This window comes from Mus caroli, chromosome 14 (genome assembly GCF_900094665.2).
Source record: "Mus caroli chromosome 14, CAROLI_EIJ_v1.1, whole genome shotgun sequence".
Lineage (NCBI taxonomy): Eukaryota > Metazoa > Chordata > Mammalia > Rodentia > Muridae > Mus > Mus caroli.
The window spans coordinates 37,047,500-37,069,424 of record NC_034583.1 but is presented as its reverse complement, the minus strand read 5'-3'; the positions used below and the strand labels follow the sequence as shown (position 1 = coordinate 37,069,424).

The window sequence follows — 21,925 nt, the reverse complement described above, 5'->3', positions numbered from 1 at the left end:
GGAAATCAGTCTGGCGGTTCCTCAGAAAATTGGACATAGTACTACCGGAGGATCCAGCAATACCTCTCCTGGGCATATATCCAGAAGATGTCCCAATTCTCTGTTTTTATGAATTAAATTACATGTTGAAATTTTAGTTTGCGTAGACATAGTGCTTCAGCATGTTACAAAACATAATACCCGGGGCTGGAGAGAAGGCTCAGCGGTTAAGAGCACTGGATGTTCCTCCAGAGGACCCAGGTTCAGTTCCTACCACCTACATGGCAGCTCACAATTATCTGTAGCTCCAGTTCCAGAGGCTCCAGCATCCTCCTACAGACAGACAGACTTACAGGCAAAACACTAATGCACGTGAAATAATTAAAAAGCAAAAGGAAATGTAACACCCTCATAAAATAGTACTCCAGGGCCGGCAAAATGGTTCATTGGGTAAAGGTGTCTGCCACTAACCCTGGTGGCCCAAGTTTCAATCTTAGGAACCTCCTTTCCCCTCATGGAAGAAGAGAACCAGCTTCTAGAAATTGTCCCCTGACTTCCATGTTAGTGTTTACCCCCCCCCCAAAGAAAAACATTTAAAATTTAAAACATAATGCTAACAGCTTGCCCATTTAGTTTACTTTTCAGGGTCTCGAGTTTTGTTTTCCCTAGTTTTTAGTTGTAATTAGTGAAAAACGTGAGTTATGGCAAGACAAGGATTAATTCTGTGATTTATATTTAAGTGCCTCAATCTGCCCACAGTGTGTAAAATAGATGGGAAGGAGTAAAGGGGGAGGATATGGGGAAATGGGAAATGAGTATAGTATGTGGGCACCGGGTGCTGGGCTGATCTAGACAGGGTGGTGCCGGTGGAGGTCGAGGAAGTGTGAGCGTAGGCTTGTGCTCTGGAGGTGGGGTGTTATAGCTACTTTCTTCAGATAGCTGAGACAGGTGGCTTGAGACAGTCTAGGAGATTGGAAAGGTCAAACTGCTAAGAGCTAAGATCAGATTGGGCCAGGAACGTTTGCAGTGGGAGGTCTGGAGTGCTTTTTTGACAACATACTTGGCAGATACAGCAGGGTAGCTGGGTACAGTTAGCTAGCACTTTCATGTTGTGGATGCAGACGAGGGACATGGATTTGCAATGCCCAGAAGCACTTGAGTGTACTCAGAGGTGAGGAAGAACCAGTAAGAGCAACAAGGGTGGTCTGTGTGCAGCAGTGCCTAAAAGCAAAGAGAAGATAAGAGCTTTTCTCTCCGAACAAAGGTGTGGTGCGTAGTTTTCCTCCAAACATTTACTCTTATGTCAAGGTATATGATGCCATGCAAAACAAACAAGAAAGCCCCCAGATTTAGTTCATCCCCATAATGCTGCAGAGGTGGTGGTGTAGGCTTGGCATTTGCTTACCCTCATAGCTCCCTCAGTTGAGGTTCATCAACACTACCATATCTGCAAATGCATTGACAGTTGTACATGGCAAGCCCAGCCTTTCCTCTGTGTCTCTGGTCCTGCTGTCGTGAGTATTCCTGGGATACAGAGTCACCTGACCTCAGTGTACCAGACCCAAGGAGGAACCTAACTTCCAGCACTTCTTCCCTTCAGGTGACTCAGAAATGAGCCAGCAGTGACTTAACCCTCACATCTGAGACTGTGCCTGTCCATGACCTGAAAGTGTCCTGTTATACTGGCTCTCTTAATTCAGGGTGGCTTCTTGTCACTCAGATATAACTTGAGATTTGCTATATATTTTCTCGTTTTCTCAATACCTACCTATCCAAAGATTTTCTATATATTTTCAATAATACTACGGTAAGTTTTTAAGCAAAACTATCCCTGGCATATTTTTTCAGGTAGTATAAACATAATATTAACGACTTGGATGTCAAGGATGTTTGTTCTAAAGGCGTTTGGGAAATCACATCATCAGAGGCTGACATCCAGACTATTGGTCTGCTTTTCATCTGACTCTGGCAGTGGACATCTCATTAGATGATCTTCTCACATTGGTGCTTTTGATTGTTCCTTAGTAGAAACCCCTTTCACTAACCTTAGAGTAGAGATGTTTTGCCAAAGACTCACCTTCTACTCTGCCTTAGAGGAGGTTAGACTGTAGCTTTCCTTTCACATAATATCCAATATCTCTTAGCGATGCCAGTCTGGATGTGTGCAGCTGTATAGTGGGTTTCAACTTTCCTAAAGCTGCAGCCTATGAAGACAGTCCCTCATTTGTGGTGACCCTCGAACATAAAATTATTTTCACTGCTACTTCATTACTGTAATTTTGCCACTGTTAGGAATTGTAGTATAAATATCACTGTTTTCCAATGGTCTTAGGTAAGCTCTATGGAAAGGTTGTTCGACCCTGAAAGGGCCTTGACTCACAGGTTGAGAACCCCTGGTCTAGGGAAGGGAGGTGGGAAAAACCTCCTGTTTTTTCCACACGCTACTTGACCAGCTAGTGGGCGATGCTAACTTAGGGATCACACAAAATGGGAAAGTCTTACTTTTCAGATCTAGGGGTCCTCTCTAGGGTTGTAGCCTACTGACTGACTTGTATAAACTGCCTCTACCCTTGTTCTTCTGAGTTCACCTGTATCATTTAATTCAACAATCCTATCTAAGGGGACTGAATCTGTATCTTGAAGAGTTATCTTCTCCCATGTCCACTGCAACATTATTGACAATAGGCAATTTACAGGAACAACATCTGTCTGCCCTTAAGTGGTCATAAATGAGCTGTTAGGAAGGGGCCAGATCTGGAAGGAAGAGTGCTTTTAGCCTCCCTTATCCCACTTCTCTTCTGAAACCTCCCGTTGGGCAACTTTTTACACACTGCTTTAACCAGTACCACAAATTCTTGTGAGGGAAGTAAGTTTTTTTTTTTCTTATTGAGACAGTCTTACTACATGATTCTGGCTGGCCTCAAGCTCAGAGAGTTCTGCTTGCCTTTACCTCAAAAGGGCAGGGCTGAAATTAAAGCTGTCTACCATGTTCTTCCAGCCATGTTCTTAGTCCAAAAATGATGGCTGTTAACACTGGTGGAGACTGTAACTAGAATGGGCCATCCTCATATCTAGCTGAAAGGAGACTTCTGTTCACAGAGTGGAAGACTTCTGAACTCCGTCTCCATTTCAGGTTTCTGGAAGGAAGCAGAAGCAGCAGGTGTGCAGGGAAGTCCATACATCTTTTTTATTGTTTAAATAAGCACCAGGTGATGTTTACCAGACACGTCTGAGAAATGCTGTTCCTCAAGAGCCTATTCAGGGCACTCAGAATGTCTGCATTAGCCACACACCCCACCTATGGAAAAGGCGGGTTCAGGTCTAGGTTCAGAACAAAGCATGCCTTCCCAGCTCAGTGGGTACCCTAGATATTAATGTTCTGATGTCTGAAGTAAAAGGATTGAGCTATGAAAGAAGTAAAATGTTTCTGTCTGCTAGGCATGCATGCCTCATCCTTCCGTTCAAATAAAAGCCCTGTCTTAGTTACATAGGTGGGCAGGGGCCTATCATACCAAAAATGATTTTCTCCTGTGAGCCATTCCATCTACAGAGACATTTTCATGTTTCTGAATTCTTTAGGGCAGCAGAAATCAGGAACGTCCAGACTTTCAAGTTGTAGCCAGTACCGTCCTCTAAAGGGACCATTTCTGCTGACGCCCTGAAGATGGGGGTTGGGGCTGGGAGTGAGAGTTAGCAGGATTGCCTAGCCGTATGTAAGGTCCTGGGCTCAGCCCTCACTGCTGGGATGAGTAGTGGGGCATGGGAGGAACATTGCTGAAGATGAGATTTTAAGGAACACAGGAACAGTTGTGTTAAATATAGTGAGTTAAGAACAGCTAGTTAGCACAGTGGTGGTTACTGATAACCTTACCAGGTACAGTTTCTGTGGGTTAGTAGGAACGATGCCACAGTTGTGAGAGAGCAGTAGCGCAGTGGAGATGTACCTAGAGATCATGTGAGAAGCTGCGCTGTAACCTGGGTGTTGTCTGGAAGAATATGTGAGGCACAGAAGACTCTTCAAAGAAACTTGTTTGTGTATTGACAAGAAAGTGCTGGGTGAGAAGAGGGAATACATTCATTCAGGGGAATGGCTGCAGCCAGAGCTAGGCATGGGCAACAGGGGGATAAATCTAGTTAGCGAAAGGAGGAGATATGGTTGTATTGAATGTACAGAATGTTCTTCTGTGGTCATAGGAAGGATGGGGCAGTGTGGCATCGGTTTAGGTACATTCATAGACAGATGCGCTTTGCAGAGGTTATGGCGTGTCCAGCCTTCCCTGTACATGTGTGTCTGTGGCGGCCAGAGGTTGATGTGTGTCTCTTTGGTTGATCTCTTCCTTGTAGTTGGAGGCAGAGCCTCTGGTTGACTCTGGAGCGCACTGATTGAGCTAGCTAGCCCACAGGATCCTCCCCTTCCCACTCCCCAGTGCTGAGATGACCGGCGCTCACTGCAACTCGTGAGTTCTATGGGATCAAATTTAGATCTTCACGCTTGCACACCAGGCACTTTACCAACTGAACCGTCTCTTCCACATCCCAAAAATTGGGTCTGTTTTAATCAATGAAGTAGAAATGAAGTCGTACATTGAAGTAGAAATGAAATCTCAGTTTGAGAGGGGAAAAGAGAGATGAAACAGTCATTTAGGAGGTCTAGAAATAAGGAATGGTTTCTATATAGCATGGTTGCTCACCCTTGTACTCCTAGAGCTGGGCTGCCATTTGAGGACAGACTGGGACACATTGCAAAATTATGGTTTAAAAATTCAAAATAAATAATAACATTAACGTTTTCTGCTAGGCAGAAATAATATTTAATATCAGTACTTGAAAGTGAGACTATTAGCTAACAGGTTTTATTTTTTCTCTTGCAGAGTATATTTTCACTGGTGCAGGTACAGAGTAGGGAGAATAGTGGACTTACCATGAACGATGGCACTAGCTCATTAGGAATGGTAATAATTGTAAACATTGATCATGTATCGCAAACTTGATCAGAGTATAGTGAGGAACTGCAGAGAGGTGTGGTCCCAGGGTGTGGGCTCTGCCCAGAGCAGTGAGTAGTAAAAGTGGTGCAGTGAGTATTGGGGCGCAGAAAGCCAAGAGCTGAGGGTTGAGGATTTTGAATAGTAAAATCCCCAAGAATTAAGAGAGTAGTGTTGGTGAGTGTGACAGAAGTGGATGAGGAGGCTGGCCCTGGCTGCAGTGGCAGGTGTAACAGGTGGTGTGTGCAGCTGAAATTAAATTCAGGTGCTGAGGGATTAAGGGAGTAAGGGGTTGAAGTCATTACAGAGCTAAGGCCAGGATGTGAGGAGTGGCAACTGTTCTGAGGTCTGTGTGTGTGTGTGTGTGTGTGTGTGTGTGTGTGTGTGTGTAGGTAAAGGACTATGGTGGTTAATGTGACGGTGATCAGTGTGACTGGATGTAGAGTTCCCTGGAAGACACACCTTTGGGCTCATCTGTGAGAGTCTTTCCAGAGAGAGTTTGCAGACACAGTGTGAGCAGCTGCTTATACTGTTGTACCTGCCATTGCTTCCCACCATGATGACTGTGTCCCCTTTAATCGGGAGCCAGAACAGTCTCCTCTTCCTTGTGCTGCTTGATGTCGGGTGCTCGGTCCCCACAACAGGAACAGCAGCTAGCACAAGGACCAAGAATGGAAACAGCATTGAACTTCTTAGAGAGATGGCTGGCGTCTAGTCTCTGACCAGCCGGTTGTATATTATATTGATTGTAAAAGAATTAAGATACTTTGTGGAGTACAGGGTGATGAAAACTGTATTTCATGTTATCTTCTCATGATGGTGCTAGAGAAGGGAGAGAGGTAGTAAAACTACAGAAGGAGGCAGGGTTAACAGCCAAAGGGCCTGGCACAAGACTAAAGAATAAAGGTCCACAGAATGGCCGCTGTGTACCAGATGCCAATAGACAATGGTAGAATAGACTGACATGCTCTAACAAGCATCTCCAGGATGATAGAGTAGATGATGGACCCGATCCATTTGAAGGCTTGACAAGGAAGACCGATTGTGGAAGAGGTTTATTGTTTGTTTTTTTGTTTGTTTTGTTTTAAGAAGTTTAAAAAAAATTAAATAGTTAACAATTGAATAAAATATACTTTAATTTTTTAAAAAGTTTCTTTTATGTTTATATGTCTGTGAAAGAGTACACCTTGTGTGAGCAGGTGCCAGTGGAGGCTAGAAGAGGGCACTGCTTCCCTCAGAGCTAGAATTACAAGCTGCCCCATGGGGGTCCTTGAGTATGGACTTAAGTCCTCTGGAAGAACAGTAAGCTTTCTTAACTACTGAACCATCTTGCCTTAAATGTAACAGGTAATAAAAGAGATAGGATAACCGTTCAGAATAAAAGTTTTCATGGAGGCTGAGACGGTTTTAGCAGCGAGTCAGGCTTTAGTGCGGCTCAGAATCCCGAACGTGGGTGTCCTCAGAGCAGAGCAAGCGTTGGAGCTCCTGAGCAGCCATTGCTGTCGCTGTGGATGTGGAGGACGGGGCCGGAGAGGCCTTGCAGGCCTAGCCTGGCCCACGGAGCCTGAGTGTGCCCTGAGTAAACCCTCTGCACAGTCGCTTACCAATTAAGATAGAGGAGATTTTTGTTAGGCAACCTGGATACTAACAAGCTGGAGGCCATAGTCCAGGAGATCTATGTAGACCTGATAGATGATTCCTGCCTGGGATTCTGCTTTGAGGTGCACCGGGCAGTCAAGTGTGGCTACTTCTACCAGGAGTTTGCAGACACAGGTAGTGTGAAGGATTTTGGCATTCAGCCAGTGCAAGACAAAGGAGCATGCCACCTCTTGCTTTGCTCCCTTCCTGGAGAACGTGAGGCTGGGCCCCAGTTGGAACTGCAGCGTTCACCTCCGGAATTCCAGTAGTCACCACATGAGAGAGGGTGAGACGGTGACCAGGACAATAATACAGACTGGTCCTGTGGCTTGGAGGAATAAGCTAAGTTGGAGAGAAAAGAAATTCATAAACAAAGGAAAAGCAAACAAAACTCCCACTTCCCCTTAGAGATCTTAGCATTAAAATACAAAAACAAGACAAAAACAAACCAAAACCCAAAAGAGGAGAATTTAGGAATCCTGAGGAGAATCCTGTTCCATTTGAAAGGGTAACCAATGCTAGCTCCGAAATCCTGGACAGGAGGTCCAGAGGCATCTTGCTGTATTTTGAGCTCTATAAATACATGTGGATATACAAGGCCCCAGAACTGCCCTCAGTACACAGGTGAGCAACTGTGTACTCAGCCTATAAAATTATTTTGTTTCTCAGATTTTGCATCTGCTTGATGTCATGGGTTTCCCACGAAGTTTTAGATGCTGTTGATGGTCAGGCCGCTTCAGTGGACTGCTCCTCTGATTTCTAAGCCTCCAGTTGGGCCTCTTTGATACAAATAGAAGTCAGGCATGAGACTTAAACACTAAAAATATCATTTCCCGTTTGAATTTGGTGGGAAGCCCTTGTGCCCTTGCCTACAAGAAGTTCAGAATCACCTGTTTTCCAAAGGTCCAGCATTTTGTGGAGACAAGGCCTTGCCTTTGACTCATCAAAAGACCTGCTTTTCCATCCCACTGAGTGGCAAAGGTTTGGCAAAGGACAAGGTAATTTACAAACAGCTGAAGATTTTGTTTTGATGCCATGAGGATGAAGTGTACCTCCTTGACTGCGTATCATGTCCACCTGGAAGACTCATGTCTTGAATTCTATACTGTGGGCATAAATTTGGCAGGACAGTCTTTTCCTACTTGTGATGTAACCAGCCCATGGGTCCGACTTGATCGCTAATGACAGGTCGCTTTCCTCCAGGGGGTACCACTGACCTACAGCAGGACATCATGGCCGAGCAGGAGGCTGTTTGAAAATTGAGCCAGGGGGGGACTTTTTCCACCTGCCTTCAGTAATGTGAATGAGTTTAATGCTAAGAGCTCTGAAACAGTCCTGGTTTATCTGGTATGGTTGCAGAATCCCTTCTTCAGTTGGACAGTCAGACCTCTGCTCTGGTGATTAAGACTGTCTCCACCTGTGCCCTCACAAATGGCAGTTCGTCACTCGGTCCTCAGGACCTCCTTACAGCACGGGTGTGGGGCATTGGGCTATGCACAGACAGGCTGGTCTCCAGTTGAGCTGAGGTCTGAACCCCAGGATGGTCATAATTCACCTATATGACACGGTAGACATTCCCTTATGCTCCTGGAACTCTGGCTCCTGCCTAAGTTACTGCCCCCCCCCAACCCCCACAAGAGATGCATGGCCAGAAGTCACATAGACAATGTCCCAAGCTTTTGACCTTCAGGCTAAACTCCTCCCCAGCTCCACCTCGCTCTGTCTCACTACTCTCCTCTTCCTCTCTTACTCCTTTCTCTCTTTCTTTGCTCTCTTTCTTCTCTCTCCTCTCCTCTCTCCCTCTCTTTCTCTCTAGCCTTCCCCCCTTTCTTTCTACCTTCTCTCTTTCCCCCTGCATTTCTATAATAAAGCTCTAAAACCATAGAATGTCTCTGCTCATCAAGGCCCACTGCGCTTGGAGGATGGGATAGGCTTTCTCCTAATCTCCTGATGGAAGTCCTTCCTATGCTCCAGTCAAGATCTGCTGCGCTCACTCTCGCCAGTGTTGGAAACCTCTCTTCCCTTATCCCTCTCTCCTATAACCCCTGAGCTTTAGCAAAGTAGCACCAGGGCTCCCCGGGGATTTAGGAAAGTGGCTCCAGGGCTCCCAGGTAGGGCTGCCCCTTGGCCACCCCCTGAAGAGTGGTCAGAGGCTTGAATGCCCACCCGGGGCTGAGTGGAAAGTGTATGGCAGCCCTCCCACACCTGACTGACCAGAGAATAGGTGAAACTCTGGTGGGGTGTGGGTTTTCCCTACCCCCTTCCCTTCCCCTTCCTGTAACAACAGAATTCTATCCTTCCTCTTCTGTTCATTGTATGGACCACTCAGGAATCCTATTATGTATCTGAGTGTATGTATATGGGGGAAGGGGTTCTTTACATTTTCTGTGGTTTGTGGGTTTTTTTTTTTCTTCTATAAATTAGTTCCCACCACCACATGCCCAGGGGTCACCTGGCATTATCTCATGCTGGGATCATTGGGGGAGGGTAGTATAAAATTCATAACTGTCCTTTGTTTTAGAGATTCTTATTTTTTAAATAAGCAATCTGTCCTATACAAATAGCTAATTAGCTCTCGTGTTCCCCCTGCCCATATGGCTGTTGGTGTAAATTGCATTTTCCCACTGCTAAATGATAATAAAATTTAAAAAAAAAAGTTTGCATGGAGTCACATGCTATTTCCCTGTTTCCTCTTCAGAGCATAGAGCAGTCATGGAAGCTGCTTTTGTGTATGGGACCTCTTACCAGTTTGCCTTAACCACAGAAATTGCTCTTTTAGAAAATATCGGGTATGTATGAGAGACTCAGGTCAATGTTTTGATTTTCTGTTGTGGGTATGTTTCATGTTGCTTAGTCATCATTTTCTTCACTGTCAGAGCTTGGGTTTCTCTAAAGGAATCTTACACAGTTGTAAATAAATAGGGAGCCCTGAATGCCTTCACTACCCTGTTGTGAGCCACACTGTGGCATTCCATAGATACAATGGTAGTTTTGGGTGAACCGAGTCATTGTGGACAAGCTGTGTGATAGTGTTTGATGGCTACCGTAGGGATCTTAGGAACAGATCCGTAGTGGTCACATGGGGTAAAGTAACACATTCAGAATTAGCCTCTAGAGAGTCTTTGGAGGGTTCTAAAAGTCATTTTGTCATAATAGTTACAAGTGCATCTAAGTAGTTTTTGAACAGAATGTTATGATTTTTTTCTCTAATTCATAATTTATAGGTCTACCTAGAAGCCCACTTCTCAGTGCTTTTGGTGGGAGAGAATCAATCTAGGATAAGTGTTTTTCCTTTAGTATTCAAGATCACAAGTAACCAATGAAATTTAACAGCTTCAAAATTCTTTCCAAGAAAATTCCAAAGCATGACTTTTGTGGCTGTGCCAGAGTTTCTCATGTGACCTCCTGGCTGATCTCTTGGAGCATCATAGCTGTCATTATTCCACAAACAATTGTTTAAAGGACAGAGATCTTATGCTTCTGTAGGTTTTAGGCCAATTATAGGAAAGACGAAGACATGTCCTTACAAGGTTGCCTTGGAGACTGAGAAGTGTTAGTGCTAAAGTGAAGGTCTGTGCTCCTGCTGTTCTGCAGGGATTCTCCGTGCTGTTTTTAACCTGTTTCTGAACTTTCCTTGTTTTGTGTGACATGTGCTTTTAAATTTCCAATAGCAATATACCCTCTCTGAGCAGCAAACAAAGGATGCCTGATTACAGTAGCTTTCCAGCTTTATTTTACATCAGAGACTTGAATATGACACACCCCTCTCACCAGTGTATCCAGTGCTCAGTACTTCACTTTCAGCAGTGGTTAGCGAGCAGTCCAGACTTACCCTTGGGAAGCTCTGTCCTTTCTTTAGTCTTAGGTAGATACTGGTTGCTTTCTTTGAAATTCACACTTGTTTTTCCCTTCCTGCAAAAATGTTATGCCTCCCCTTCTGTGTGAGCTCTGTGATCTTCCCTTTCTTCTCCTTCCTTATTTCCTTCCACCTGGAGGCAGAATGAAAAATTTCTTTGTTCTTTGTAGCATCTTGTAGATTATAGTTTATAAACTTTGTTTTAGTTGTTCCCCTTATACATCTCTTTTGGCTTAAGCACTTAAAGGATTTGAGTAGACTTATTAGTATTTATTGTTTAACATAAAGCCTTTTTTTTATCTTTGATATTAAGTTTAATTGCAATTCTTCCTTTTCTGTCTTCCCTTTAAGCCCTCCCACATACCTCTTTCCCCTTTCTTTCAAATTTATGCCTGCTTTTTAAAAACTGTTATTACATGCATATATGTATTTGTATATGCATATATATTACTAAAGATTGCCTGTTGAGTCCATATAATCATACTTGTATATATGTTCTCAGGGCTGACCATTTGGCATTGAACAACCTATTGGTGTGCCCTTCCTGGGAGGGCCACCTCTCCCACTCCCAGTTCCCCTCAGTTGTCTATAGTTCTTTGTGCAGGGTTGAGGCCTCACGGGCTTTTCTTCGTTTAGCTTGGCACACTCCTTGGTCATCCTTGTCCAGGTCACACTTAGGCAGTCATGTTGGTGAGACTTTATGGGTGTAGCATCTGGTCTATTAGGAAACACAATCTCACTGCAACCTTCCTCATCCTCTGGCTCTTACAATGCTTGGCCTCCTCTTCCACAGTGTTTGTTGAGCTTTAAGTGTGAGAACATTGGTAGGTTGGGACTGGACTCCACAATTCTGCATTTTGATTGGTTGTGGTTTTCTGTCATGGTCTCTATCTGTTGCAAAGAGAAGTTTCCTTGATGAAGGATGCAGGTATAACAACAAATGTTTGCAGCTTGTTGTTAGGGACTGTACTTGCTTAGGAAATTAGTAGTTATAGATTCTCCTCCAATAACCATGATTTTACTAGTACTGAGTAGAAAGCTAGGTTTCCAGAACCAAGCATGGTCTCCCTTTTGTTGAGTGGATCTTAGATCCAATTAGAGAGGGGCTGGTTATTGCCAAGTTATGTGTGCCACCATGAGGGTTGTACCGTTATGCTGGTGGTTGTTTGATGTAGCATAGACATCAGAGCTGGGCTTGATTGTTGGTTGCCTCCTTCCTTTGAAGGCTTGGGTCGTACATACCTTCTGGTACATGAAACCTAGTCCTCAGAGAAGCGGATATTCAGGTCCATTCTAGCTCAGGGGTCTCTGGGTCCTGTGGCATTTGTTTCCTAATCACTCACTCTATTAGAAATCACATTGTAACTAATAGAAAGAAATAGCCTGGTCTGTGTATCCTAATCCTGTAATTCTAGATTTAAAAAATTATTAACATATTTGCTTATTTATAGAAATCAGTTACTATTTAGTTAAACATGTTATTTTTAAAATAAAGTATTGTAGTATTTTATTAATACTACATGAAGATTTAAAAAACGATGTTTTAAGTTTTGGCAAAACTTATCTTCACTGTAAATTTAAGTTCTTATATTGAAATAATGCCAAACTAAAATTACAAACTGTATTTGCCCAGTTTTGTAATTTTTCAGATACAGATTCACAGAAGGCCTCAGCTCTCACATGGCTTCTGTCTTAAGGCATCGTTTAGCTAAAGTTTATTCAAAACAGATTTAGGTTAAATTAAACTTAGAAAATGTGTATTACAAAGCTTCATTTAGGATAGCTGTAGAAAGGCAACTGTATTTAAAGACTATCTCATCTGTGACTGTCTTATTGAAATCTATAACCTAATATAGATATTAATGTATAAGAGTTTGTTCAGATATTAAGATAGTTTTCTTAAATACTTTCTGTCTTCTTTGTCCAAGTTGATTTTATTTTTAAAGTTAACTCTTAGGTTTTTATTAAATTCAGTGCATGAGAGACATGCAAAAGTATGTCTTTTTTGCATTGTAAGAGGACCACACACAGAATCTCATTAATTGCCTTGTCCTGGTTTACGTTCACAGCTCTGAGAGTATAGAACATGCACATCTGTACTTTTTTCATTGTAAACTGGTCTTGGACTTGACCGAGCATTGCAGAAGAACACTAATGGAACAGCCATTGACCACACTGAATATTCATGTATTTGTGAAGACAATGAACGCACCTCTATTGGTATGTGTTTTCACTTTACTGCAGCAGAGATTCACACGTGAGATTTAGTAAGTTTTGGTTCACAGGTAAGTGTTTATATTGGTGACTATTTTAATCTCTTTCCGTGGACATGTTGTTTTCATTTCATAGCATTGGAGAATAATTTCTTGTTAAATGTAGAATATAAATTGTTTTTGAAATAGTGTTTTATGTTTTGATTTATTGCATCAAAATACCTAAATATAGCACACGAGTGATAATGCCGAGTCACAGTTATAAGGAGTGCAGATCCTTGTGAGTGCTCAGAGTTCGTGAATGTTTTCGTCATCGTTCCAAAACTTGGTAGCTATTAGAACCATAATGTGGTTAGCATTAGCCTTAAAGAGTCCTAGAGACACATTCGATGATGTGGTCAATACTTTCTCTGAAATGTTAGAGGCTTGTCTTGAGTTTGTGAATACCCTTCAGTAGATTTTCCCACATGATACACCTTTAAAACACGATTCATGTGTTTTACAACTAACAGGACCACAAAGGGTAAATTAAAAGAGGTACAAGTTGCCCCATCTAGTCACTCAGAAAGTGTGGATCAGATGGTCATTATCCCTGCACCTTATGCAGATGGAGTGGGGATGACTCAGTGGGCAAACTGTAGAATATCATCTTGTAGTGAGAAGCATTACATTTAAATTGTGTTTGAACATAACAGAAGAAGAAGCTGATAAGCATAAAAGGGGTTATTTTTCTTAGGAACATCTATCAAGCGCCCTTTAGGAAATATTATCTCAAGTGTTAAGTCATGAGAACACTAAGAAATCACAGAGTACGTGTCATTTTAGATAGAAGGGGGTGTTTGCTTTTGCCTTGAAGGGTGGGGAAATTAACTTCAGGTATTCATTTTCAACTCTGTTCCCTTTGCCGTTCTAATTTTTTGTTAGTACTGTAAAGCTAAAATCTGTACATTTCCGTTTTACTCTGTAGTCACAATGTCAAGGTTTTAAAAAGCCTGGCTTTACATTTGATGTACGCAGAGTTAGCCTGTTAGACTTTCCATGGCTTCATCCTTTTGTTCTTGATTTTAAATAATTTTTTCTTCAGCTGGATCTTGGTTGCAAAGAAGTTTTTGGGTTGTTTTCTTGTTGTTGAGACAGGGTCTCAGTATGTAGCCCAGGTTGGACTTGAACTTGCTGTGTAGCCCAGGTTGGACTTGAACTTGCTGTCTAGCCCAAGCTGGCATCCAGCTCAGTATCCTCCTATCATACGCTCCATGTGCACAGTTTAAGAAAAAACTGTCTTTTTGTCTACCTACCCGTAGGGGGCAGAATGCTAACTTATACTAAACTCAATAGGAAATGTTTTTCTTTTTGCTATGTACATCTTGAAGTTCTACCCTTTTCCTAGTTTCTACTTACGGATTTATTTTTATTGTTTTTAAAAACAATTTTTAAGTAAATACTTGGGAAGGAGATTCTCTGATTTTATTTTATGATAGTAGGAATTATGTGCTACTGATCTTAAAATGAAAAAAAGAAACTTTGAAGATTGCATAGGAGGTTGGGAAGCGGTTAAGTAGCTGCACCTGAAAGCCAGGCACGCATAAAGTCCAGGATTGCTGTTCTAGTCTCTATGAATGTGCTCTTGGAACTTTACAGTTGAGTGGCGCTTTCTGGAGCTGTGGAGCACAGGGCTCAGCTCTACAAAAGCAATATTAAATTGCTGAATTCCGAAGTGGTTTTTCTTTCAGAATTCTCACAGAATGGGTGCATGGGTATTTTCAGTTTAAATCTTTTTATCCCCCCTGGAGTGCTGAGGACCTGATGTGGATTCTGAATCCTAGTTAGAGGCTGGAAGTCAGGAAAGCAGGAAAGATCTGAATGCAAAACTGCAGGGAGTGGGGAGTTAGAGGGCTGGAATGAGAACCCAAGTGTTGGCCCAGAGTTTCTGGAAGGGTTTGCAAGGGCCAAGAAGACCAGGCTAGCATCTCTGCTCCAGAGGAGGGATGAGGCAACTACGGAGTGCGGGGAACTGACACTGCCCCGAGACTCCTTGAGACTGAGCAAGGGTGAAGTCTTAACCCTGGTGGGATAAGGAGATGCCAGAGTTCTCATCTGATTTGGTTGCCGCTAACTTCTCATTTGGCCAGATTAGTATTTGAGGTTGTATATTATTCTTGACAAATATCCTTGAGGTTAAAAAAACAAAGTGAGGTCAAATATTTTTAATAGGAAACAGCCTATTAGCTGAAATTGAGTGTAACAAAGATATGCATTTTGGTGGTATGGCAAAGGGTAGGGCAGGCACTGGGGTTAGGGTGGACTCTTGTGAGGCAGATCGGAAGTTGACTTGAAGGACTGGTTTGTAGTTTGTTCTTGTTGTGTAGCCCCAGCCATGGTCACTCCTTTTAAAAATTATAATTTATTAAGTTCTGCGGCCTGGAACTCACTTTATGTAGATCAGGCTGGCCTTAAACACAGAAATCTGGCTGCTCTGCCCCTGGATTGCTGGGATCACATACCCAGTGTCCTGTTCATGCTACACTATATTAGTTTGCACATCAGTACACTACGTGCCTTTGAGGGACAGTGGTCATTGGGTTTTGCAAACTATCCTATGTTTATGCATTTAGGATCTGAAATGACTTGGTGTGCTTATGTTAAATTTATAAGCAAACAGAAGTAGAAAGTAAGATTCACAGTTTTGTGTGATAGTGTTTGTCTAATCATTGCAATCTAATATTCCATTTCCAACCTTATAAAATTTGATTCAGGTTGGTGCTTTTGTCTATATCATCTCCTTTTATAAAGGGAGTCAGAATTAAAATAGAGACATATATAATCTAATGGTTAGGTGTGTGTGTGTGTGTGTGTGTGTGTGTGTGTGTGTCTTAGTGTCTTAGATGTAACCTGACTACATAGCTGTGTAGCTCCAGCTAGCATAAGACTTGTCCTGCAGTCCAGGGTAACCTTGAACCTGGGGCAGTCCTTTTAACCTACGTTCTGGGATTATAGTCGTGTTCCACGGGGTCTGGCTGTAACTGTATCTGAATTTTTTGCTTTGTTTTTTTTTTTTAAATCAATTTAAACTACAAATTTTGACTGTAAATTTGTATATGTATTCAATCTCAAATAGATTGAGATTATACCAGATATGAAGTTACCCCAGACAAATTTTTAAAATATTTATTTTTATTATTTTGAATTATTTGTATCCATGTGTGCCCATTTTATGGTTATGTGTATGTTACTGCAGGTGCCTATCTCCTAGAACTGGAGTTAGAGGCAATTGTGGGCTGCCCTACATGGGTCCTGGCGACAGAACTTGGGTCCTCCTTAAGAGCAGGAAGTGCATTTAACCACTGAGCCATTTCTTCAGCCCCAATCCAGACCTACTGTTAAGGTTCCCACCAATGAACTCAGATTGGGAAATGGTTAAGCCATCAGCCTAATGGCTAAACCCAAGGACCTTAATATTGAAGGCTGATTGATAATACTGAAGGGTGATAATAAATATTCTCCACAGTGGTTGGTTACTTGCACCTGGTAGACAAAAGGAACGCTTCTACCTGAATCCCAAGAAGACCCTTCAGGCGCAATCATTTGGTAAAAATGGTAAAAGTTGATATATATGTTTTACAGGTTTTTTTCTTCCTGAAGAGCATCTTACTTCTTTTTATAAATTGAGATCTGGGGGAGTTGAATTAAACTTTTATTCACATCATTTTTTAGAGACTAGTTTCATAGGATACAGTATATATTTACAAACATTAGTTCCGCGTGTTTGTGTGTGTGCGAGAGGGTTTATGCAGTCTGTCATGTGGGTTATTACCATAGAGTGAGAATGTTTTGCCTTCTTTTTTCTAAATTAAGATGGAAGTGGCTGAAGATCCCCAGCAGGTCTCAACCGTTCATCTACAACTAGGATTGCCACTGGTTTTTATTATCAGCCAGCGAGCTACCCAGGAGGCTGACAGAAGAACTGCGGAGTGGGTGGCATGGCACCTTCTGGGGAAAGCAGGGGTTCTGCTCTTGTTGAGGTATCTTACCATAGTACCTTCAAAATAATATTTCTTAAGTTTTGTATGGCAGTCTAATAATAAAAAAATCCTTTCATCTAACAGATTCCAGTACAGTTAGGACTAATTGCTGAGCAGAAGTCTATACACTTAGCTTGATTAAAATTAAAACGAGGACTAGACAATCCAATTGGTATTTATACATGGAATTTCTCAAGCTCACTAAATTGTAACCTATTCATAATTGTTTTTAGAATAAGAATGTACAGTTCTGTTTTAGATTTATAACCTGGGTGGCTTCTTTAGATGAGTGAATAAAAATTTATTTCCATTTTGCAAAAGGGACTCCATGGATGTTAACATTCCTCAGCACGCTAATGTGGCCTTCAGAAGAGCAGAGAAGGTTAGTCATTTTACACACTGGTCTGTAATTTTACCTCTTTGAGCTAAAGTAGTCCATGTGGACTAAAGTAATACATGTTTACTATTAGAAAGATCTTTAAATTATCATTGAAAAATGCACAATTGCTTTTTTATTTTCTTACTTTTCCCTAAAATTATATTTAATTATTTGTTTTTGTTATATTATGCCTGCTCTTATAAATTGTCTTGAATATCATTGATTTCTTTCTTTGGCAAAATTTCTGAAGGCAAAATTTGCCAAAGACAATGATTCATTTTATTTTTATTTTTTGAAACAGTCTCTACTATGTAGTCCAGGCCACCCTTCATTTGGAGTCCTCTTGTATGAGTTAATGGTGTATGTTATCACACACACACACATACACACACACACACACACACACACACACACACATGCAGGGTGGCCATCTGCCTTTAGCTGATGTACAGTTTGGATGCTTCTCTTTCTAGTAATTATGGCATCTATTTTTTTTGTTGTTGTTTAATTTTAGAACTGAAGTTTAGAGGTTTTGTTTTATTTTAGTTCCTAGGAAGAAAAATATTTTTGATAAAAATTTTTTGTTACATGTTAGTGATCAAGATAACACATGACCACAAACACTGGTGAGGAAGTTGGGAAAAGAGAAGCCCTTATACACTGCTGCAGGAGTGTATACAGGTGCAGCCGTTAAATCTGGTTAGAAGTCCTTAAAAAACTAAAAAATAGCCTATTGTAGGCTGGGGAGAGGGATTAGCAGGTGTAATGCTAGCTGGACAAATATGATCTGAATTTGGATCTCCAGAAGTCATGAAAAGGAGCCCTCACTAGTGAGTGCCTGTAACCTCAGAGCCCCTCTAAAGAGATGGGAGACAGGAGGATTCCTCGAAGCTTGAAGGCTAGCTTGGTCAGACAACAGAGAGCCAGTGTCAATCAAGGATGGAAAGGGAGGACACAAAGGTTGTCTTCCGATCTCCACACAGCACACCGTCATTCACAAGCATGGGCCTCATCCTAGTTAGGGTTACTAAAGCTCTTATGAAACACCATGGCAGAAAGCACCTTGGAAAGAAGAAGATCAGTTCACCATTGGACAGGAACTCAAACAGGTTAGGAATGTGGGAGCAGGAGCTAGTGCAGAGGCCATGGAGGGGTGCTACTTACTGGCTTGATCCCCATGGCTTGCTCAGCCTGCTTTTTTTTATAGAACTCAGGAACTCAGGTGCCCAGAGACGGCACCACCCACAATGGGCTGGGCCCTCCCCCATCAATCACTAATTAGACAGATGCTCTACATCCTTGCTTGCTTAAGTTTGGATCTGGAGGCATTTTTTTTTTAATTGAGGTTCCTTCTTATATGACTATAGCATGTGCTAAGTTGAAATAAAACCACCCAGCACAAATGTCATTGGGAAACTCATGAACATGTGCATGTGCATACACACACTTCATATATATACATATATAAGTGCACCATACACAAAAGGATCAAAAGAAATACAGGAGCTAGAGAGGCAGCCATTGGTTAATAAGAGTGCTTACTGCTTTCACACGGGACTGAAGTTCTGTTCTCAGTATCCACGGCCACTTGTAATTCCTGCTCCAGGGGCTTTGATGCTCTGGTTTGGACTATATGGGCACCTATACTCATGTGCACATGACACACACACACACACACACACACAGTTTAAGAATACATCTTTAAAAACATCAAAGGATGAAATTACCATGTGATCTAGCTATACCACTCCTGGACATCTATCTGAAGAACCCCGAAGTCAGCAGACCACAGGGATATTGCACATTCATGCTTATTACTACACTATTGACAATAGTGAGAAGATGGAGTCAGCCTAATGTCCATCAACAGGTGAATAAACAGTGTGGTTGCAAGAAAATGGATAGAACTACTAGAGATATTATGTTAAGTGAAAAAAGACTCAGATAAATACTACATATTTCCTCTCACATGCATAATCTAGATGTGTGTGTTTGTGCATGTATGCATGCGTATGTGAAGATTCAGGAAGCTAGAGAGGGGACAGTGAGAGAGGAGGAGATCTTGAAGGAAAGGGGAGGAGGGAAGAAGGGTGAAGGGGGTACTTGTAACTAAATATGGGGTACTGTTTAGCAGGAAGCAGTAGACCAGCAGAGAGGGTGCAAGAAAGTTTCAGGAGGGCAGCAGGGGAAGGAGACCCATAAGCACGGAATGTGTTGACATGTTTGAAAATGTCACCGTGAAAACCTGTACTCTGAATGCTAACTTGAAAGATAACATTTCTAGGATGTGCCTGTGGAGTTTCTGGTGTTGAATGATGTTGAGTTAATCATTTCCCACGTGAAAAATAATATGCACTTTGAAGAAATACAAGAAGATGAAGGTGAAGACATGGAGGGCCCAGATCTGGGTAAGAACTGTAAGACCCCCCTCCTGCCATTAATGTCAGTAAAATGGAATCACATTTTATTGGGTGGGTTGGTGTGCAGATGTCAGGCTGCCTTCTCTTGCATTTTAGTGTGTACCTTCATTGTTTCACACCAGGCGTCCAGCTTCCCACAGTCTTGACTTTGTCTTCCCCTGGGCTTTCTGCATCTACACAAAGCCATGGCACATTTCATCTTTATCCTTCTTACTAGGAAACAAAATTGTAATTAACACTAGTGTGTTTGTAGTTGTAAACGAGTCTGTTGTCAGCAGTATTAGTAGTAACTTTCAGTAATATCTTAATATGTACATATTAATCACTTCTGGCTCTCATTCTTATGGCTGACACAGCTTTCTCTGTGTCCTCTGTAAGAGCAAGCTTCACTTGTGATTAGTAGATGAAGAATCTGTTTTCACAGTTAGGTGACTTGCCTGAGGTCACATCGGCAGCAGAGTGGTGGAGCCCACTTTTCCTGTGATGGCTCCTGACATTTTAAATATTTAATTATTTAATTATGTAAATTAACTTCTTTAAAAAACATTTAGCTGTTGAAGATGATGAGGTGGCAGGAACTGTTTACAGAGATAGGAAGAAACCACTACCTTTGGAGTTGTCTGTGGAGCTAACAGAGGAGACTTTTAATACAACGGTCATGACTTCTGACAGCATAGTGCTCTTCTATGCTACCTGTAAGTATGAGCTTTGACAGGATGCTATATGACATACGAGGACCCCTGAAAGATGGGTTTTATGTTGCTTTCTAAATATTATACATGGTAAGATGTCATAGTTTTTAATGTCACAAGTAGACAGCACACTTTGAAGCATTTACTTCTGATTCTAAGAAGTAAAACTTTCTGTGCTTCTAGATATATAATTTACAAATTGAAGGTCAATGGTTAAGCTAGAAATTCAGCTAGTTTTCAAAGCTAGTATTAGTGAATATAATTATTTTAAATATATCAACTTCTTAAAAAAGATTTATGTATATGAGTATACTGTAGCTGTACAGATTGTTGTGAGCCATCCATCCAGCCATGTGGTTGCTGGGAATTGAATTTTAGGATCTCTGCTCGCTCCAGTCAGCCCCACTCGCTCCAGCTCAAAGATTTATTTATCATTATAAACTAGTACACTGTAGTTGTCTTCAGACACACCAGAAGAGGGCATCAGATCTCATTACAGATGGTTGTGAGGGATTTGAACTCAGGATCTTCGGAAGAGCAGTCAGTACTCTTAACCACTGAGTCATCTCTTCCAGCCCATATATCAACATGTTTATAGTAGCATAGGAAATATTATCTTCAAGTAATAGCCATTTCACTGTATACAGTATGAATGAAAATATTACTTGCTTTTGGAAGCAATATAAGTGATTGAATAATATTGGGTACTCTGTAGTATGATATCTGTTATTTGGAAATTCTAGTTTTTGTAATTCCCATAAATCTCTTTATGTGTTTATGTGTGTGACGTAAACATGGGTGCTTTAATGCCTATTGAATTTTCTGCTTTTATTATAGGGCATGCAGTGTCCATGGCATTTCTACAATCCTATATTGATGTGGCAGTTAAGTTGAAAGGTAGTATCCTGTGATATGCATGCTTTTTTTTTTTTGTCTGAGTGTGAAACTGTGTAAAACCATCTTAAAGATGCAAAAAACAATTAGATTATGGCACTGAGTTTAAATGAGTAAATAAAGGGGGATGGTGGTGGTATTTCTAACAGGACTGCTGTAAAATCACTCAGGACTGTTTTATCCTCAGTTCTCGTGTTTCCACATGAGGCTGAAAACTTCCTTTCAGGTTCTGTGCAGAATTGTGTTGTAGTTTTGATGGGGAGGAATCTGTAGATTGCTTTTGATCAGATGGCTATTTTTATTATATTAATCATAACAATTCATGAGCATAGGGGATCTTCCCATCTTCTGATATCGTCTACAATACATTTTATTTTCCTTAGTGTCCTAGAGATTTTAATCATACAAGTCTTTCACTTGCTTGGCTAGATTACCCCAAGATATTATATATATTTTTGAGGCTATTGTGAAGGGTGCTATTTCCATGATTTTGAATCTGTCATATGTGTATAGGAAGGCTACAGACTTTTCTGCAAGTTAATTTTGTAGCCTACTTTGCTGAAAGCGTTTATTGGTTGTAGGAGTTTTCTGGTAGAATTGTTAGGGTCTTATGTATACATAAGTATACTTGTGTATATTACGATATCAACTACAGAAAAGATAGGTTGATTTCTTCCCCTCCAGTTAGTATCCCCTTGGTCTCTTTCAGTTGCCCTATTGCTCTATCAAAGACTTCCAGTACTTTATTGTATTGAATGGGTATGGAGAAAGTGGACACTTTTGATTGTTGCTGATTTTAGTGGAAATGCTCTGAGTTATTCTTCATTTAAGTTGGTGTCTTAGTTAGGGTTTT

General features: G+C 41.4%; 2 protein-coding genes across 4 annotated transcripts in view; both read left to right on the top strand.

Annotated features, from left to right (window-relative positions):
- Positions 1 to 21,925, top strand: part of Txndc16 (thioredoxin domain containing 16) — an 84,601-nt gene that overhangs the window by 35,010 nt on the left and 27,666 nt on the right. For 2 of the 3 annotated variants that reach the window (XM_029469058.1, XM_021181560.2), the window contains 7 exons: positions 9,298 to 9,388; positions 12,525 to 12,675; positions 16,521 to 16,687; positions 17,009 to 17,069; positions 19,351 to 19,474; positions 20,038 to 20,181; positions 21,016 to 21,075. In XM_029469058.1, the coding sequence (XP_029324918.1) occupies positions 9,298 to 9,388; positions 12,525 to 12,675; positions 16,521 to 16,687; positions 17,009 to 17,069; positions 19,351 to 19,474; positions 20,038 to 20,181; positions 21,016 to 21,075 (798 nt within the window). The remainder of the gene's footprint in view (positions 1 to 9,297; positions 9,389 to 12,524; positions 12,676 to 16,520; positions 16,688 to 17,008; positions 17,070 to 19,350; positions 19,475 to 20,037; positions 20,182 to 21,015; positions 21,076 to 21,925) is intronic. The other variant, XM_029469057.1, reaches the window with a different exon arrangement.
- On the top strand, positions 6,351 to 6,868 carry LOC110309612 (ataxin-7-like protein 3B). Its single transcript, XM_021182362.1, has 2 exons — positions 6,351 to 6,540; positions 6,594 to 6,868. Exons 1-2 carry the CDS (start codon positions 6,351 to 6,353, stop codon positions 6,866 to 6,868), a joined length of 465 nt encoding a protein of 154 aa, XP_021038021.1.